The sequence below is a fragment of the Haliotis rufescens genome, unplaced genomic scaffold (genome assembly GCF_023055435.1).
Source record: "Haliotis rufescens isolate VD_foot unplaced genomic scaffold, xgHalRufe1.0.p SCAF_3, whole genome shotgun sequence".
Classification (NCBI taxonomy): domain Eukaryota; kingdom Metazoa; phylum Mollusca; class Gastropoda; order Lepetellida; family Haliotidae; genus Haliotis; species Haliotis rufescens.
In genome coordinates, this window is record NW_025964001.1 from 26,099,242 (window position 1) to 26,120,002 (window position 20,761).

The following is a 20,761-nucleotide window of genomic DNA, read 5'->3' on the forward strand; positions in this document are numbered from 1 at the left end:
AAACACTAGTCCAAAATGGGTTGTGAACTAGTTCGATTATAGATGTCAGGCAGCGAAACCTTACACTCTCTTCAAAATCAAAAGAATCTGACATCTTAAACTTAAAAGACATCCTCTTCAAAATGCCAGGCATGTAGGACATCAACAGAATCTGAAATATCATACTCTTCTTATTTGAAAGAGATTCTCTTCAAAATGTTAAGCATGAAGACGTCTATTGATCTGCCACGTTCCACCCTTGAAACGGTAGACAAACCAATCCCTGACATCGGACATCTTGGAGCCTGCATCATGACATATGTAAAGATGACAAGTGTGCCGCTCCCTGCCCCATGGGTGGCATCAGGGGGGTAGGCATCTTGGAAACATTGTCCCCAGCGTGTAGCACTGAGGGGGTGAACCCCCCTGGTAGGTTAGTCCTGTGTGCCTGGGGGGGGTAGGGCGGGGGCACACTGGGCGGGGACTGTGGCCGGGGAGGAGCAGAGGCGGGAGGTGTGGGGGTATAGTTGAATGATGGTGTTCCCATCATGGCATAGGCTGATGACCGAGTCCAGTCGTCCTTGAAGATCTGTATGTTGAGGACCGCCACGAGGTTAGACAGGCGGTTGTAGACATGAGCCAGAACCATCTGCTCGTCGGCATCTCGGCGGACTCGGACTTGAACTGACCCTGCCTGGAAGCAGATAAGCATAGTCTTTGTTTGTTTGTTTGTTGTTTAACTCCGCACTCAGCAATATTAGGGCTATATGACAGTAGTCTGTAAATAATCAAGTCTGGACCAGACAATCCAGTGAACCTGGATATCATGAACCACGCACCTGGGATCGATGACATACATCAACCAAGTCAGCGAGCCTGACATCCAAATCCTGTTAGTCGCCTCTTACAACAAGCATAGTCGCCTTTTACAGCAAGTATGGGTTGCTGAAGACCTATTTTACCCCGGATCTTCACGGGTCGATAAGCATAGTGTGTGAATCAGATTGTCTGCCCTTGACAGCAACATTCCAGGAATGTCCAGTGAATGAATGGAGTGTATTAGCAACATCATGATAATACGGTACTGTAAATCATGAAATTTATACGAGTGTCAAGAACTAAGAAATTGATGCGAGTGCCAAGAATTAGTCTAAAATACAACATGAAATAACATCACCAACCCAATCTTTGAAATCTGAAAACACTTGGACGGTGGGGTAACTTAGTGGTTAAAGCGTTCGCTCGTCACATTGAGACCAGGGTTCACTCAATCTAAAAACACTACCTCAGTCATCTTCCAAATCCAAGTAAGTTGAATACTATGATTTAGTGTGGAGTATCAACAATTGACCGAATGACAGTGTTCACTTTTTGCACAAACTTCATAACTCCCGTAAGAGATCTATCTTCCATGGAATCAATTAAAGGACATGACAAACAAAGATATACATGAAATCACATAGGATGGGATTACCAGGATTCCAAATGACAATGTCCAGAAGTGTTCATGTCGGAACTCCAGAACGCCATCCAAGGTGGACGCTTCCCTCAGGACCTTGTCCAGTTGACCCAGGATGTGAGACGGGGTGGTCTAGACATGTATAGAGTAGACAAATTTTAATGCTCAGCAGCTCATCAACACGCACTTCCAGGTGAGTGAGTTGCTGTCAGGCTACAATGACACACTATCAACCAAGTCATCGAGCCTGATCACCCGACTCATGTAGACTCCTCTTACGACAAGCATAGGTTGCTAGGTACCATTTCTAACTAGGAATGCTCACCGGTTTACAGACAAACGTGATGTAGCTGGAAGATTGATGAGTGAGTGAGTGAGTGAGTTGGGTTTAACGCTGCTTTTAACATTATTCCAGTTATATCGCGGCGTGTCAGCTTAATGTGGGAGGAAAGCCCGAAGTGATGCAGGTCTCAGACGTTGACCACTTCGGTGAAACCCACGAGCACGGGTATGGTGCTGACAAACCTAGAAACCTAATCAGGGTGAACCGGGATTTGAACCAACAATCATAGGTTTTTGGCGTGTCCAGGGGACGCAACTCTGCACAGCGAATCGCGGCGCCTTAGACGACTGGATTGATGACCACCATATTCACCCACAGTTATTTATATTAACACACAAAAAACAAACAGAAACTCAAAGCAGCATGGTCAACATCTAAAATATTGCATGTAATTAAACCCCGGAATCCCCACGGCATACCAATTATGTGAAGCCATCATGTCATATACATTATACATTAAGATAAAGATTAAGCTATTCAATCATGTCAACAATGCAAAATTGCAGACCTATATTATAACAAGAGCCATCAGGAGATGACATATCCCCTCGGTCTGGTGCAATGGAGTTTGGCTACTTATACCCCACTTTTGGTTCTCTGCCATTAGATACCTTCAGGTCAATAAAGAAAAAAATAATGCTGTTCAGTATTTTTCAAAATCTCAAATCATCAGAAGGTACCAGTCCATCACTAGACTGATTTGTACAGCAAGTTTCATCAAGAAATAGTAAACGGTTTTGGAATTCTACTCCAGAAACGAGCACTACGCTCACTTTCATTACAAGTCGGACTTGTCATGAAAAAAACAAAATAAACTGAAAGTCCAAATAATCAATAGCCACGAGACTGATCTACATAGCAAGTTTCAAAAAGAAATATTTAACAGTTTTGGAGTTCTGCTCCAGAAACAGAAAAGAGGTTGTTGTCATCATGATAAATACTCAAAACAAAACATAATCCCGAATCATCAAAAGGCACCAGTTCCAAACTAGACTGATCTATGTAGAAAGTTTCAACACAAAATATTTAACGGCTTTGGAGTTCTGCTCCGGAATCAGAACATGGACAGATCGACTGATGGAGATGATATATCCCCCAGTTTTTCAAAATCGGTGAGATAAAAATATTCAAGCGACTTTGGTCATATGAACACATGATGACGAGGTATGAAAATTCTTAAAATGTCATCTCATTACCAGACAAGAAAACTGTCTAATTCTTCTTGTTCGAGCTGTAAATGTAACATTCAATAACATAATCAGGGCAATCATGGCATTCTAGCAAGAGTTATGTCCCTTGGTGTCTCACTAGTTATGAAAACTCGATATTGGAGAAATTGGAGCAGACAGGAGTAGATTCTTCCTGTTATCATGACCACTGAGACGGACGTGACCTACCTGTAGCAGTATCTTGCCAGTGTAGACACTCATGGGGAACAGAGTCCCGCATGTCATGATGGCTATACACACAGCAGACATCGTGTCGGCAGAGTAGTACAGTCTGGAACAGTGGTAATATTCAAATACAGTTTCAAATATTTTATCACGTAAAGTGCGTTAGGAACATTTTCACGTAAAGTACGTAAGGAACATTGTTAGGTGGGTTGTTTGGTGTTGAGGCTTGATGAAAATTGAAAATTAATTTCTTATGGCCTAACAAACCACATGCTAACTGCCACATGTGTGTGCATCAGACTTGTTATGACTGGTGGATGTAGGTGAATGAATGTAAACAGTGTTAATATTGAAATACATTGCATTATGATTTAGAAAATACCCAAGTTCTCAAAAGCATTTACAGCTTTTTTGAAGGAGTAGTGTTTATATTCATTGATATATTCTAGCAAAATCATGGCAGGGACCATTGATGGGTGTCATGCATTGTGCCCATGAATCCAAGAGTTCATCATGACGAGGGAATGGTTTAACCACTTGACTACCCCACTGCCCTGTATAGGGTGACAGGGTTTTACATGCTTCTCTTCTATATTTCATCTGCCTCCCTGCCGACTGCAGATACATTGAGCAGCTTAATACTGTGAAATCCTTATTACCATTTCTACCACTATTAATTTTAGTCATTAAGCCAACTATCACTACATTAAGGTCTCAACCTTCACAATCATTTGATGAATGAGTGAGTGAGTGAGTTGGGTTTAATGCCGCTTTTAACAGTATTCCAGTTATATCGCGGCGTGTCAGCTTAATGTGGGAGGAAAGCCCAAAGTGATGCAGGTCTTAGACGTTGACCACTTCGGTGAAACCCATGAGCACGGGTATGGTGCTGACAAAACTAGACTAAACTCGGGGCGAACCGGGATTCGAACCAACAATCATAGGTTTCTGGCGTGCCTGAGGGACGCAACTCTGCACAGCAAATAGCGGGGCTTTAGACGACTGGGCCACCCATGCCCCCTTTGATGAATGACTTGACACTATTCATTATTGCTCTCTGGGGTAAAAAAAAAAAAAGTATTCCATTTTTACAGCAAATGAATTCCCTTCATTGTCACGATACTTCTCAATTGTTGTTATCTATGTAAATTTGCTGTCACCCTTTTCACAGTCATCGGGTACCTCACATCAGTTCATACTATTCTGAGATATTGAACTGGCCACTAGAACTCCTTGTTAGCCGAGACAAGGCATGCACATATCCATCATACTACTTGTCCAGGACCACCTACTACCCCTTTCTTCACACTAGTGTGCCAGTGGGCTGACCTCATACATAGTCATACAGGGTTAATTGTCAGGTCACAGCTGAACTTATCCTGGCTAACCATTAGGGAAATCTACAGACACATGAAAGACTAAAAAGCTACAAGATGACGGGGAGTCTTACTTGGTGTCGATGAGTATGTAGGTGATGACCAGGAAGGTTGCTCCAGCCATGGCGATCAGGACGAAGGGGTTGAGACGCGGCAGCAACAATTTACTCAGGCCAGGGACGATGTGACACAGGCTGCAATATACATGTAGCCATGTTCACAGAACAATAAATAAACAGTCAGCGATTCTAGGGCATTTAATTGGATAACAAAGCAAACATTTTTTTAGTTTTTTCCCACACAACACTGTCAGGCATATTCCTGCTTCATTAAAGGGGCATGTATACAGATTCTGGGCCAGGCAAACCAGTGGTTAATACAATGACAACCAAAGTGAGTGAGTATGGTTTTACGCCGCTTTTAGCAATATTCCAGCAATATCACGGCGGGGGACACCAGAAATGGGCTACACACATTATACCCATGTTGGGAATCGAACCCGGGTCTTCAGTGTGACGAGCAAACGCTTTAACCACAAGGCTACCCGACCGCCCCATGACAGCCAAAGAAACAACCCATGTAATTTGGGTACCATGAAACACAACCAGCCACGTATCACATTGTGAACATCTTGTTTCAGACAGCCCTTACCTCAAGCATTAGTAATGAAAACGATGTAAGACAACATAAATATCTTTAAGAGAAACTATGAACAAACAGTGCCACATGAAATGAACCCCGATCCTGCCTCCTACCTCTCGCTCATGTCGGTCATGTGCTCCTGAAGCCAGCTGGAACTGGATGCCGCTACCACGTGGTTCATGGCTCGGTTGTTCACTCCAAACGTCACCAGGAAGTGGATCACGCATGCCAGCACTGTGCCAACCAACATTCGACCTCTGGTGAAAGAGAGCATGTTTGGTGTGTCTAAAGGTATCAATAACTGAGCCACAAAGCCCAGTAGCTCACCTCAAATAATTTATGACACTTATTTTGGTACTATTTTGGTACACTTATTTTTGGTGAGTTGTAGAAAAATTGGTGCAAAAGTTTCTAGGACAAAACCCCAAACAAAACAACATCGCTTACGATAACAATGTTGAGTGCTGATAATGATGATTTTAACAAACCTCGATCTTCTTATTCGCTCTTTCTGATTGTAAGTCTGAATTACATACATAAAGAGAAATTTTCTAAAATACTTCCATCATGTCCATGGCCTTACATGATTTTTTTTATCAATTTTCAGAGAAAACGTCTTAAGAGCTATCAATCACATGGATATGCATCTCACATGTGTTCAGGATTCCTGGTAAATGGTGTACTTACGTATGCACCTCATGCTGCTGTAGAAGACACTCCACACTGAAAGAATGTGTTGAAACATCAATGTTTGAGACAGGAAAGATAAGCAATCTCATGAGACAAGTTCAGCAACACAAATACATAGGTTCATACAAGTCCATGTCTTTCCATCTTCCTGGTACAAGGGAGTTAACTGACTAAAAAAGTCCAGTTTTAACCCTTGCCAAACTAGGCGTCAATTATGGAGTTATATTTTGGCTGGAGCAATGAATCTATGCAAAGCTGCTAAAAAACATGGCGACTGCCATGCAGATTTTGGTTGATTGCAGGAGAGCATGTGTGCTGTCAACTGGGCGTCAACAGAGATTTTCCAAATCTTTTCGTGTTTTTTTACAAAACAGGTCTTGATTATCGATAAGATCATCTTGACTGGGCGCCGCCAGTTTGTTTGAAGGAAATGGAAGTCATGCGAAAGATGTAATCTGATTGGTCAATAGGAGGGACATAGATGGGATATAACTCGTAATAGCCAGTGGTGGCGCTACAACTAGCCTGGAAATTCCAGCCAAGTTCAGCAGGGGTGGAAACATGATAAATGTAATGTCTTGTTACCATGGTTACTTACCTTTCTTTGACAATAAAGAATGATCCCAGCTGGGCCAACATGGTGCTTGCAAACACAGCCACAACCTCAAACCGTTCATACCTAGACATGAAGTACAAGCAAATACATCAACCAGTGGGCTTCTATCAAAAGGAAAATGATCTGAGGTGAAATGGAGGAAGGTCGATTCAAGATTGTTTCACTTATATAGAGATATGTCGTGTGTGCATGTACCAGACTTTCACTGGTTTTATAGTGATAGCCCACTGAATTATGAGTCAGACACAGTATACTGACTCAAAACTGACCAGGCCTTATTCTATCCCCTTTATCAGTGTTCATGCTGAACACCAGGCAGGGTAACAACAAGTGCCATCCTTTGGTATCACATTGCCAGGGGATCGAACCACTGTCAACACAGAACCAAAACATGAATTGATACATATGTACATGATGAAGGCATATCATGTATCATAAACTCAGGTGTAGAAACATAGTGCATTGATACAGAAGTGAGTAGTTTGCATTCCCGACTTAAAGGCCCCAGCAACCTATGCTGGTCATGTACTCTCCAACAATGACCATGTGGACACATGTAATGAACCATGTTATTTATGAACTATTCCAGTGTTTCATGACAATCAGATCTATCTTGTGCATGCCTGTCTGTGTGATAAGTGAATAGAGTTTGGAGTCAAAGAGGGTGTATTAAGCATGACAATCAGATCTATCTTGTGTCTGCCTGTCTGTGTGATAAGTGAATAGAATTTGGCGTCAAAGAGGGTGTATTAAGCATGACAATCAGATCTATCTTGTGCCTGCCTGTCTGTGTGATAAGTGAATAGAATTTGGAGTCAAAGAGGGTGTATTAAGCATGACAATCAGATCTATCTTGTGCCTGCCTGTCTGTGTGATAAGTGAATAGAATTTGGAGTCAAAGAGGGTGTATTAAGCATGACAATCAGATCTATCTTGTGCCTGTCTGTCAGTGTGATAAGTGAATAGAATTCTGAGTCAAAGATGGTGTACTAAGCATGACAATCAGATCTATCTTGTGCCTGCCTGTCTGTGTGATAAGTGAATAGAGTTTGGAGTCAAAGAGGGTGTATTAAGCATGACAATCAGATCTATCTTGTGCCTGCCTGTCTGAGTGATAAGTGAATAGAGTTTGGAGTCAAAGAGGGTGTATTAAGCATGACAATCAGATCTATCTTGTGCCTGCCTGTCTGAGTGATAAGTGAATAGAGTTTGGAGTCAAAGAGGGTGTATTAAGCATGACAATCAGATCTATCTTGTGCCTGCCTGTCTGTGTGATAAGTGGATATAATTTGGAGTCAAAGAAGGTGTATTAAGCATGACAATCAGATCTATTTTGTGCCTGCCTGTCTGAGTGATAAGTGAATAGAATTTGGAGTCAAAGAAGGTGTATTAAGCATGACAATCAGATCTATCTTGTGCATGCCTGTCTGTGTGATAAGTGAATAGAATTCTGAGTCAAAGAAGGTGTATTAAGCATGACAATCAGATCTATCTTGTGCCTGTCTGTCTGTGTGATAAGTGCATATAATTTGAGTTAAAGAGGGTGTATTAAGCATGACAATCAGATCTATCTTGTGCCTGGCTGTCTGTGTGATAAGTGAATAGAATTTGAGTTAAAGAGGGTGTATTAGCATGACAATCAGATCTATCTTGTGCCTGTCTGTCTGTGTGATAAGTGGATATAATTTGGAGTCAAAGAAGGTGTATTAAGCATGACAATCAGATCTATCTTGTGCCTGCCTGTCTGAGTGATAAGTGAACAGAATTCTGAGTCAAAGAGGGTGTATTAAGCATGACAATCAGATCTATCTTGTGCCTGCCTGTCTGAGTGATAAGTGAATAGAATTCTGAGTCAAAGAGGGTGTATTAAGCATGACAATCAGATCTATCTTGTGCCTGCCTGTCTGTGTGATAAGTGCATAGAATTAGAACTAAGACAATGTATTAAGCAGGAGGCATCACATAGAAATTCAGCCCACCAACAGTATTGTTTTTTCCCAAAGTACAACTGACCAATGAGAAGTTAGACTCTTATATAGAGTTGAAATGTGTATACTGACCCGAATGAGTACGCTGATGAAGGCTGCTGTAACTGAACCCATAGGCTCAAAAGACATGTCAGTAAGCTGAAATTAAACATCATCAATAGATCAGGTCAGGGAACCTCATAAAATGTCATAGCATGTCATTGAGAACATTAAACATGACACGAAATTGAACGACATGTTTGGATGAAATTAGGATCGTCTATCATAGGTGAATGTACAGGTAAATCATGAGATGTCTTCACTAGTAGAGAATGTAACGTGTACAAATGGTGTACGCATGATCAGTACCGTTGATATGTTTCATATGAAAAGAAGTATTTAGGATTTGTATTTTCAATTAGTGGACTTATGAAGCTTACTGATCCCTTAAACAATGTTAAACCATAGTCACATATGATTTCTTAGTTTGTTTGGTGTTTAATGCCGTACTCAGCAATATTCCTGCTATATGATAACATGTTGATTTGGTTGTTCAAGTAATATTGGTTGATATAGAGTGTTTGTGATTTTTGGGGTGGTTTATTTGGTCCAAGCTAGAGAATTTACAGAACATCATCATTGCTGAGCGTGTGGTTTTAAACAACAAATAAATACTATACATGGAGATACTTACCTGAATATGTCAAATATGGTCAGGTACGTGAAGGCAGTTAGCGCTGGAAAGAGATGGTTTTTCATACTAATAACTATCCAAACACAAACAGAGCTTCACGAACATCTTCACAGTTCTAAAGTCTGTACAGAGATTATTTGGATGCATAATTTGCAATCTCATTAAAATCAGATCTTAGTTCTTGCTGCCGCTAAACAAAGATCTGAGGACATCCCATTACGGGTCACGTCAGACCGACCTTTGGCAAACTCTAACTGACCAATGGAATTACCGGTACTGACAAGAAGTCAACATTAGCCAATCAGAAGGCAGCTTTCTCGTGCTTTACGGCACTAATTTCAAATTGGCGACTACGCTTTGAAACATATTTTGACAAATTCTCGCTTAAAAAATTGAAACCTGAACAAAAGAACGTTCTAGAATATTTGGTCTAGATTGTATAGATTCAGTTGTTAAACCCGTAACTATCGTTCGGAATACACCGTTTTAACGTTTTCGAGGCTGCATGATTAGAAATCACATGCCGACTGTCACTTTCATGATCTGGTAAGCACGCTCTGATTGGTCGAATGAAAGGTCATTCTGACGTGACCCCTAATGGTATGTCCTCAGATCTTTGTTGAGTGGTAGCGAGAACTAAGATCTGATTTGAATGAGATTGCATATATTGCGACCTATACACATAGAAATTTGAAAATTTGTCCTCAAGAGTCCCAGGATGCAAAATTATGTTTGACTGAATTATAATAGCATTATATTTTACTGACATTTCTATTCTCATAAGAAATACAATCAGAGTTCAGACTGTCCATTAAGGTTTCCTTAGTACTCATAGATTTGTTTGTTGTTTACTCTGCACTCAGCAATATTCCAGCTATATGACGGTTGTCTGTACATAATTAAGTCTGGACCAGACAATCCAGTGATTGACATCATGAGCATTAATTTGCACTTTGGATACCATGACATGCATAAACAGAATCAGCGAGTCAGTCCACCCGATCCTGTAAGTCGCCTCTTACAACAAGCGTGGTTTGCTGAAGACCAATTCGTTCCGTATCTTCATGGGGTAGCATTCTAAAAAACCTGACAGTGACTGGGGGGAGCAGGTAGAGAAATGACCAAACTGAGCAATGCTGAGGATAAGGGGTAAATAGCCGACTGGCCATACTGTTGAACATCTTTTTTGATTCTTTGCTTTGTTTTTTAATGTTTGCATTATCATTTTTTATACAAACATCACAAAAAACTTAATATGTATGTATGTACCGTATGTGCACAAGTACAAATATCACGTCACGCACACCAGTGTATTGTTTACGTCACCCGGACTTTATTGTTAACGTCATTGTCTTGATGTAAGGTCAGAATGACGTCACACTTGAAACGTCATAGCTGAAGTATTTGGACAGTTGTGGTTTTGGAAGACAGCAGTCGTGATCAGCGCATTTATCTAAGGGGGAGCTCAAAAGGATCAAGATGTAATGGCTAATTAATAAATTATTACACTTGTGTAAGAATTCATGTATAACCCTCACCCTTGCTCTCGGGAAATACACGAATTCTGAAACTTGTTTCGTAAAATCAGTACAACACACATGCTCACATAATAATCTCTATTTTCTGCCTTTCCTTATTCTACGGATGAGTTCAAATATCATACCCATGCTGTTCGTTGAATGGCACCAAAGAAGTAGAATCATAGTGCATGCCACATTAAGAGCCAGAAACAGAGATATCTTCTTGCCCTGAAAATATATCATTGAAGTGATGATCATTGCTAATCAAGTATTGTTGTACATCGACTGAATAGAAGATTTTCAGTACAGAAAACCTCCCAAAATCTAATGTCTGCCAATGAAAAACTTGCATTCATTCTGCAAAAACATAAGACAGTCATGTTGATGTTTGTTGCTGTGCTATTGTGATTATATTAACCTAGGGACAGTTTATTGTGCAACTTTTAAGTTAACATTTGTGCTGTCATGACAAGGAACCTGTTACTTTCCGGCTTCATTTAGAACACTGTTCATGTTCATGTATTTGATGTATAATGTTTGTCGCACTCAGCACCCTGCTCCAATAAACGTCCCCTTGACAAACTTCTACACCAATCTATTAGTACATGTAATCCTTATAAGCATGCTTAGCACCCATCAAAGAGCTTGACCATTTACACAACAGTCATATTTTCATGAGTATATTACAGAAAACACAGCAGTGTAGAAGAGGCATATGGTTGCCCAGTAACTATTGTCAAAAATAGAGTTTCATCGATGTTTGAACCAAGCTTGTTCTCTACTGCTGAATCTCGAACGACACATTTCACTTGTGTGTTTCTAATAAGCTGTCCCCAAGGTCCCAGCAAATACAGTACTGATAAGCATGATAAAAATCCACATTTGGCATCAGGTTTTACAGGTTATAAATCAAAGGCCTAATGAGATTCTGTCCTTAAAGGGAGACTCTGCTCCATGGACTGGTGCTTATTTCCAGTCCAGGTCAAGAATCAAGATGTTGGTAAGCATGGTAAGTAGTGCCCAGTGTGATTGAGACATTGTCTTGTATTTAGGGTAATCATTATCTGTGAGGCTGATGAACATCATGACATTTGATACAGCAGCCAATTCATGGTGTTTAAACGACTTGAATCAAACTAGCTGGGACTGCCCATTTCCCAGAGCCTATCCCCCTTTGTAATATTACACTGCTGGTCACAACAAGCCGCACAGTCTCTGGTTCTGTGTGTTGTAATATGCAAGCACATATACCATTGTAATAATGAGCATTGATTAATAATATTGTAGTACCTCTTTAAGTGAAAGAACTGTTGACAGCTCTTTGAAGAAAGTTCCTCGTAAAGCCTTTGAAGAAGAAAATGGGTAGATTGTCCCCTGGAAAAATGTGCATAAACAATGAAAGAGTATGAGTTAGTTGTGTTCATTTCAGTTTTCACATATCTAGTCAGTGCTGATACAGTTAATAGTGTTGTTGTACAAATCAATTGGGTAGGTAAACACAGTGATGATTATTGTATAATATTAACAATAATACACTAACATTTATGAAAATCAACAGAACATCGAGACTAAACTTTGTTTTGTTAAACCTAAGATATTTTACATATTAAAGGACATTTCCAGTGAAACAGTGCATTTCATAACTTGGTACCTGAACACATGCTTAAGATGTTTGCATTTACATGATATATCAACAAGATAGATGCAACTAATATACAAAACAAAAGATAATTCCAGTGTTCAGTGACACTGCAAATCCACAATATTCATCATGAACATCATGAACATGATGAAGCGACCTAACCATGATAACATACAAAACCAGTAACTGATCATAACATGACAATTACTAACCTCCTCAAATTGTAAGTTATTATTTGATGTTTTGTTTTGTTTGTTTGTCTGTTGTTTAACGCCACACTCAGCAATATTCCAGCTTTATGAAGGTGGTCTGTCAATAACCAAGTCTGGACCAGACAATCCAGTGATTGATATCATGAGCATCTATCCATGCAATTGGGATACGAAGCCATGCAGCAACCAAGTCAGTGAGACTGACCACCCGATCCCATTAGTCGCCATTAGTAGACAAGCATGGTAAAAGATCTGTTAATATTTGTTTTAAAAAGTCAAAATGCATGATAAAATAATGTGAAAAGGATGATAGTCTTACAGATGTGTAGTATTTTGTTCCATCTTCCCTTGCTGCACCTGAGGTTCAAAGAAGAAGTAAATTAAATATACAAATTTTTACCAAGACTAGACAACTTACATCATGCGACACGCTGTTAATAGCATGAAGAGTCCTATCAGTCAATATTAATAAGTCACAAGTGAACAATATGATTCATTATCATTAATGTAGCTCATATAAGCTACCTGTATAGGTCTCTCATAAAGAACACACACATGCACATTTGAACATGATTAAATGTTGACAATTAAATGTTGTAATAGCCTGTATTATATTGGCATTTACAAAAATAATCTTAGATATCTCTTGTCATAACAGAAGAAATAAAAGTTTCATTTTGTAACAATGTTGACCAACTGTGATTTTTATCTATTTCAAACATAAGCTTTTGGAAAGCAGATATGCAGTCTAGTTCAATAATGCTATTATCAAAATACCATCAAAATAGCTAATATCCCCAAGGCAGTATGTTTACATCTTTATGTACTATGTTTCCATCACTTTGTACATGTAGTACCCAAGGTTCTTCTCAGTCACACTTATACAACATTCATAAAAAAAATTCTCAGTCACACGTATACAACATTCATCAATTTTGCATCTATCTTGCCACTCACATCATCCATCAAGTGCCACAACAGGAACCTTTTGATTATCTAGATCATTTCAATAAATTCAATAGGCATCAATTAACTGGCCATGGTGATAATCTTTTTATCATATACATCTCTCCTTGTGGTAACATATCTAAATATTATTTTATTGATCATGATAAAATGTGCAATGGTTTGACTTTGTTGTTTGAATTGGTTACAATTACATGATCAGGACTTTTCTTTACAATCCGTGCAAGTTACTGGCAGACAGGGTCGCTACATCTGAAATCTCCAAAGCTGATTTTGTCAACTGTACGTTTCGGCCGGGTCTGCAAGTTTGTTTTATTATAATTAATTACATGGTCTTGCGCTAAAAGTCACAGACTTGCATGCTAATGAGGCCCCAAAACAGAAAAAACAAACAAACAAACAAACAAACTTTGCACACAGTGACACACGTCAGTCAGGACCGCGTCTGATTTGTTCACAGCAAGCACAAAAATATGAATGCAACTAAAAACATGCCTCCTTGTACTCCTTGCATGGAGACGCTACTACTGATCAGATCCGGCATTGAACCGTAGCTAGTCATCTTCAGAATGACATGTAACCCGTTCACTTGTCATTCATTCGTGGCATACATGCGGAAGTGTATGGTTTGAGCTTGATAGAAGCGACCTTCCGCTCTGGTGTTGTCAAAATTAGGATCAGTGACCGAAATAGGAACATTACACAGCGACTATTCCTAGGAATTTACTTAACGCTTCAAATATGTATTTGTTGTGATAAATTTCCAGTGGATGATAATCAATACGTTTTACTGTTACCACCAGGACGTCTCTATAAGATATGAATGGTAAACGAAAAGATACCTGGGATTTTTTTATTTAAATACAAAATCCGACTGCTGTTGGTTTGAGAGAGAGAGAGAGAGAGAGAGAGAGAGAGAGAGAGAGAGAGAGAGAGAGAGAGAGAGATGCGTACACTTTCACTCGCAAAACAAAAGGCTGAAGGCGACCTCTTAAACACTTAAGCAGCAACAACAAATATTCTGACACTCGTTCCGTAAAATCAGTACAACACACACACTCATGTCAATATCTTTAATTTAAAAAAACATTACACACTGATTTATCGATGAAGCGGTTTAATGATTCCCAGAACGTGTATTCGTTTTTATGTAATCAAGGCAATCGTTCTTTTGTAAGTGGCCCCTTATAGCAAGAATAAATATCGTTGAGTTATGTCCCTTTATCCATGCTGGGTAAAGCTCCTTCTCAGCGCGTGACACCTTCTTTACACTCTCGGTAACATTATAGAGAGCTCCGCGAACGGACTATCGCTGTGAGAAGCTTGATGCAGGGTCAGGCTCCTCACAGCGATAGCCCGTTCGCGGAGAGTGTAACGAAGGTCTCACGCGCTGGGAAGGAGCTTGATGCTGGGTAATTAAAGATTTGTAAATGTGTGACATTCAGGATAATGAACAGCTAATGTTGTCCATACACGAATGATGACATAATATTTTTTGTTTTAAATTAGTAATCTGATTGCGGTATACCAACGTATTATATCGGTAAGTTGAGACCATTTCACGACCGGGACAGTGTCACGTGAGTGTGGGCTGGTTGATGCAGTGTGTCATCAGACCCCCATGGGTCGCATCGGTACAACCAACAAAGGATTTACTTTTATTCCACAAGAGTAGCTCTTTAACATGACAAGTAGCATGCATTGGTGTGTTTGTCAAAGAGTATCTGTTCCTGAAGTGAGATTGTTCCTTTGAAGGCCTACTATTTTCTATAAGCAACTATGCTTGTCGTAAGAGCTAGGAGACTAACGGGATCCATCACGGGTGGTCAGGATCAATGTTCGTGATGTCAATCACTGTATTGTCTCGTTTAGTCTCGATTTCTACAGAACATCATCATATAGCTCCAGTATTGCTAAGTGTGGCATTAAACAACAAACAAATTTTCTTTAACGTGAGTTAGGAATGCCATGAAAAAGTTTTCACTGAGAAAATTTTCCCCGATACATTTACACTGGAAATATATGTACCAGATGATATGTGATTGGCAGGTATATATAGGCCACAGGATAGTACATTCCTGACATTTGTGATGTTAATTGATCTAGAAATATTTAAGAAATAATATTGAAATAATTGAGGCAATTTTGTTCTCAGTAGTCTGACAATGGAGACAAGCATTTTGCCCATCTCAATAATTTTCAGTGAAAATGGATTACACCTTACAACTCTTATACATCATGTCCTAAAACCTAATTCATCACCATACTGTGACTTATGTGTGTCAGTTACAGGGCATACATGATTTTACCAGCTGAATGGGCCTGTATACTATGTCAGGGGTTTACATGAACAATAAGGTTGTAAAGACACATGTAAAAAATTATCAATCTGAGTTGACAAGTTTCAAAAAATATTTTGAGGAAATATTCATATGTGATAATTAGATATGACTATTGGTGGGGTAACTGGAAGTGTGACTTATGTCACAGCAAACACTATGATGTTACCCGTGTAATTTGCGATCGCAAGAACCACGGGAAAGGACCCAGGGGTTAGTGTAGGTTTACCAAAATGCTAACCTTTGTGACAGTGTTCCCGCTGGCTTTGTAAAATTACCAGTCCCCCCTCGATTTTGTGAGTCCCAGCTTTAACAAATAAAAAAACATATGAAAATGACCTGCTTTTAATTCTTTCAACACCATGTTCAGTTCACCTCTAAAGAAACTTAGATCTACACATCGTTCACACAAAGTTCAGTTACAATTTCCTCTTTTTTATTAATATTTTGACACAAAGTCTCTTCAAATAAATATTTAACCTTGAAGCAAAGCGAAATATTATTCCCTTGCACTAAAAATAGACAAGGGGAAACCCTGATGGTAACAGACAAGCTGACTTCATTTGCAAAATATACTTATATGAATATCAACGATGTTTTGTTCGACATCAAAAGGGACTTGCAGACACACGAATTACCGTTCCAAGTCTAATTTTACCGGTAAAAAACAGGTAAATACCGGTAAACGGGAACACTGGAAGATACAGAGGATGGAGTCGTAGCCTTCATCCATCAATTCTACACATTGCTTCAGTATCAGACAAATGTAGGGTCCTCACAAAGTTCCTGAGCACGGTAGAGCTCAGTTCACTTCTCTGAGCTGTAAACAGCCTTACTCCAGGAGCTGAAATAGTCCTATGTATTCACCACTGATGGAGGAATGGATTGTAGAAACCCGTGAATTACTGATGGTAGAAATTATTATCTTTTCAGCAAAACCATGAAAAAAATTCCTAAGAGAAAACCATGGGGTGGACTTGTTGGTGGGATCAAGATCTTCCTGGGTGTTGAGTTGGCTTTTTTTGCAGTTTCCTTGTACTACTGGCGCAAGATGAACTCGTCTCAAGGTAAAGCCTCATGAAACTGCCAAAATGGTCTTTAAATTTCTCTTGATGTCGTATCAACAATGTGGTAGTTCAAACCTGTATGGGAAGGTTTAAGGTTGTTGTATTAGTTGAGTCTTTGATCTAGAATATTGTGCCTTGAAAAGTCCTTGAAAAGTCCTTTGTGTACAAACTCTGTTGAGCATGTTGAGGTTAAGACTGGAGATGAAGTCCTACATGTATATGTATTAGGCCTGTATGAATGCCTCTCTTCTCACTTGTAAGACATGTTTGGATGGTAATACTTGCAATTAGGTTTGCCATGATTCACTGATGTAATAAGATGCTGTTCTGATTGCCAAAACAGAACAAACCCAAACTGTCCAGTCATGCAAGTTAAAAACAGTCTGGTTAATGACAACATCATGTTAGCGTGTCATGGAGCGTGAATCCGTACATATTACATTGAACCAGCGTCAGGTTTTGTTCAATTCATACACTAGTGTTTCAAATTGTGTCTGAATTCCAAATTTAAAATTATACAATATATCGTCTATTGCAATATGTCCTTGTGCATCGAAATATTGTCGCACTTTAAACCTCCAATATCCATCCTTAGTGCAAATTAAGTATTGTGATACGTATCATAACAGAAGTATGTCATTGTGACGTAAGTATCAGCTTGGTCATGATGTATATCATTATATCAGCTAAGCATATACTACCACTTGTAATTACTCCTTTACAGTTTATACCATTGTTTGGATTATGGAATCATTCAATATCTCATGTATTTTCATCATGTTCTTACTGCAAGATTATAAGAAATATTGGTCTTGTTTTAGATTTCAGGTACACTGTCCACCAGAAATATCCCTCCATGCTGAATGGTAAGTCATAGAGCGAGTGAGTGAGTGAGTTTTTTACCTCACCGTCGGTAACATGACAGTTATATCACAGCAGCTTCTAAATAACTGAGCACAAATGTGATCACTTTTATTCCATCATCAGTCAGAATGACTAATGACCAACAGATACATTTTATTCAGATTTTCACACAAAATAACATGTTCTGCTCATTGTTTTGTATAATTGTGTTATAGACATACATCTTTCTCTATTGATACATGACCTTCTGACAAGATACTTAGATTTTCATGTGGAGATAAAATGTTAGAAAATTGACATGTTTGAGAACAATATTGTTTTTCTTCCTGCCAAGTCTGTTTAAAGACTTCAGTAATAAAACAATGTCAGGTGAGGCCAGATAAAAGAATTTTCTTGTTTCTCATAAATTCTTTTCAAAACAGACTGGGTAAAGAGGGAGGAGTGTAGCTTATATATCCTTATGTGTAAACTTGACTTGTATGCCGGTCTTCCTTGTGACCTTTTTTTACCATGCCCCCTGTATCTCAAAGTATAAGTATGTTGGCTAGGTTCCCCAGGGAATCTGATAAACTGTAAATGGCATGGGGTGTGCAAAGAAATGTAAACAGAATTTGAGTTAAAAAACATGTTTCTTAACAATGTTTTAAATATTAAAAACATTGTGGGAGGGCAGGTCATGAGAAAAAATGCAATAATCTTGAATTTGATGGTAAACCCCATTTCACCTCACCTCACTATTTTTTATTTACTAAGTTTTTAATGTAAATCTTATCATTGAGTTCTATTGATATATGTGTAGTCTGTTCCATGGTCCCTGAACAATTTATTTTACTGTTATCTGTCGAGCCCTTATTGTAATGCTATAGACCGAAATGAAGCAAGTCGAGATTTTCTCATCTTCCTAAGGCAAGGGCGTTTACCGACTATAAAAGTCCAGTTTCTACCCTTGCCGAACTAGGCTGGTATTCTGGAGTTACATTTTGGCTGGACTAACAAGTCTATGCATAGTCCAATCAAAATCGCTTAACGAACTAGACATCCAGTTCGTAAGCAACATGGATTTAACGGCAGATTTCAGTCATCTGCAGGATTTGCAAACCATTTGTACCGTCAACTGGGTGTCATCCGATATTTTGCAAATTTGCTCATGTTTTTTTTAATCAAGGTGCTCAAGTGAGTTTATACGCTTTGCGGGGTAAAACCGTTTTATTACAATATATAGCTTGATCAGTCAGATTGTCTTGACTGGGTGCTGCCATTTTGTTTCAAGCACATGCAAGTCATATAAGAGATGGATTGGTCAATAGAAGGAACATAGATGGGACATAACTCATAATGGCCACTGGTCGCGCAATGATCTAGCCTGGAAATTCCTGCGTAGTTCGGCAATGGTGGAAACTGGGCTTTTATAGTCAGTGGAAGATGAGATTTTCCAAGAGTTCTGAATTACCCATCTCTCTGGGGCTCCTTTTCAAGTCAAATGTAGTTGATTATTTCTGTAAAAATTATATCATTTCAGTTACTAAAGCGTAAGACTGATATATCCGTTGCAGGGTACTATGTCATGGGAGAACGTTTCGGTGGTCTGAACACACGAAAAGAAGATTACCGAAGCTGGGGAATACCGCTAGAGGAGTAGTGAATTGTCATCATGTGTCAACTCATTATCCCGGTACTGACCTTGTGAATATACAGAAGGGGAAAAGACATTTATCAGCGACAATGTGCAGTCAAGATACTTGCAGTCACTTGGTGTTTCAGACGATTTGTATACTAGTATGATTATGCTGTTGGTCTTTTTCATACGAGATGGAGGTCTGTGCAGAGTTATGTCCCTTAGATAGACTAGAAACCTATGATTGTGGCTTGGAATCCCAGTTTTACCATGACTGTTTCTTGTTTGTTGAGGAAATGGGTGGCCCAGTCATCTAAGGCACCGCAATTCGCTGTGCAGAGTTGTGTCCCTTGGGCACACCAGAAACCTATGATCGTGGGTTCGCATCTTGTTTCACCCTGATTATGTTTCTAGGTTTGTCAGCACCATACCCGTGCTCGTGCTCGTGGGTTTAACCAAAGTGGTACACATCTGAGACCTGCATCACTTCGGACTTTCCTCCCACATTAAGCTGACACGCCGTGCTATAACTGGAATACTGTTCCAAGTGGTGAGATTGTCTGGTCCAGACTCGATTATTTTACAGACCGCCGTCATATAGCTGGAATATTGCTGAGTTCAGCGTTAAACGACAAAGAAACAAAAAAAAACACAAACACACTCACTCACTCTTGTTAGCATCATACCCAACCTGCCTCACCTTGGGCTGTCCTTCCACAAGCTGACACAAGGTGAAATGACTAAATCTCTGGTTACATCTTAAAGCAAGTGAAAAATGTGCAAAAAGTCAGTATAACAGTTACATAAAATGTTAGTTTATGGAATTATTTGTTAGTCAACCATAGCAATGATACAAGCTTCCCTTGAAAGCTATGATGAAATCTCTGGTTGTGACCTTAACCCATTAGCTGGGATCAGTCATTAAATTAATTATTAAGTTTATCAACAAGAGGCATTGCATTTTCTGTTCAGTTTATTATAAATAGTTCCTGCTAATTTGGTAATTTTCAATTTTGTGCTTTTGCATGTTTATTGTATCATTTTATGCAAGGAACTTGTTATAACTATGCCAGTATGATCACGGACCTGTATACCACGGTTATGTAGTTCCGTGGTATGATTTAACTGTGGCACCCTAGTACAAGGTATTTCAGAATCTGGATGCTGTTCATCTTAAGGCCTCTGTTTTTTTTAAGTTGATTTACAAAACCGACTTACCATAAAAAAAACTGAAATAAGATGGGGAAAAATTGCTTTTGCATTATATTTTGGCCTACTCTGTTTTGTTATTAGGTGAAATAAAAAAACACCACAAGATTTTATCACTGCTGTTTGTAAGAAATTGTAAATAATACACTTTAAAAACTTTTATCATG

At 39.2% G+C, this 20,761-nt stretch overlaps 2 protein-coding genes across 2 annotated transcripts; one reads left to right on the plus strand and one right to left on the minus strand.

Annotated features, from left to right (window-relative positions):
* Positions 1–280: 280 nt before the first annotated feature.
* Positions 281–14,145, minus strand: LOC124144781 (zinc transporter 6-like). Its single transcript, XM_046514338.2, has 13 exons — positions 13,996–14,145; positions 12,854–12,891; positions 11,971–12,054; positions 10,824–10,908; positions 9,161–9,203; positions 8,560–8,625; positions 6,482–6,562; positions 5,881–5,916; positions 5,307–5,450; positions 4,626–4,745; positions 3,179–3,281; positions 1,454–1,570; positions 281–673 (listed from the first exon to the last, which is right to left on the minus strand). The coding sequence occupies exons 1-13, from the start codon at positions 14,060–14,062 to the stop codon at positions 290–292; spliced, it is 1,368 nt and encodes a 455-aa protein (XP_046370294.2). The 5' UTR covers positions 14,063–14,145; the 3' UTR covers positions 281–289.
* Positions 14,146–14,772: 627 nt separating this feature from the next.
* LOC124146522 (protein CEBPZOS-like) lies at positions 14,773–19,781 on the plus strand. Its single transcript, XM_046516839.2, has 4 exons — positions 14,773–14,912; positions 16,773–16,906; positions 17,728–17,772; positions 19,324–19,781. Exons 1-4 carry the CDS (start codon positions 14,827–14,829, stop codon positions 19,407–19,409), a joined length of 351 nt encoding a protein of 116 aa, XP_046372795.2. The 5' UTR covers positions 14,773–14,826; the 3' UTR covers positions 19,410–19,781.
* Positions 19,782–20,761: the final 980 nt, after the last annotated feature.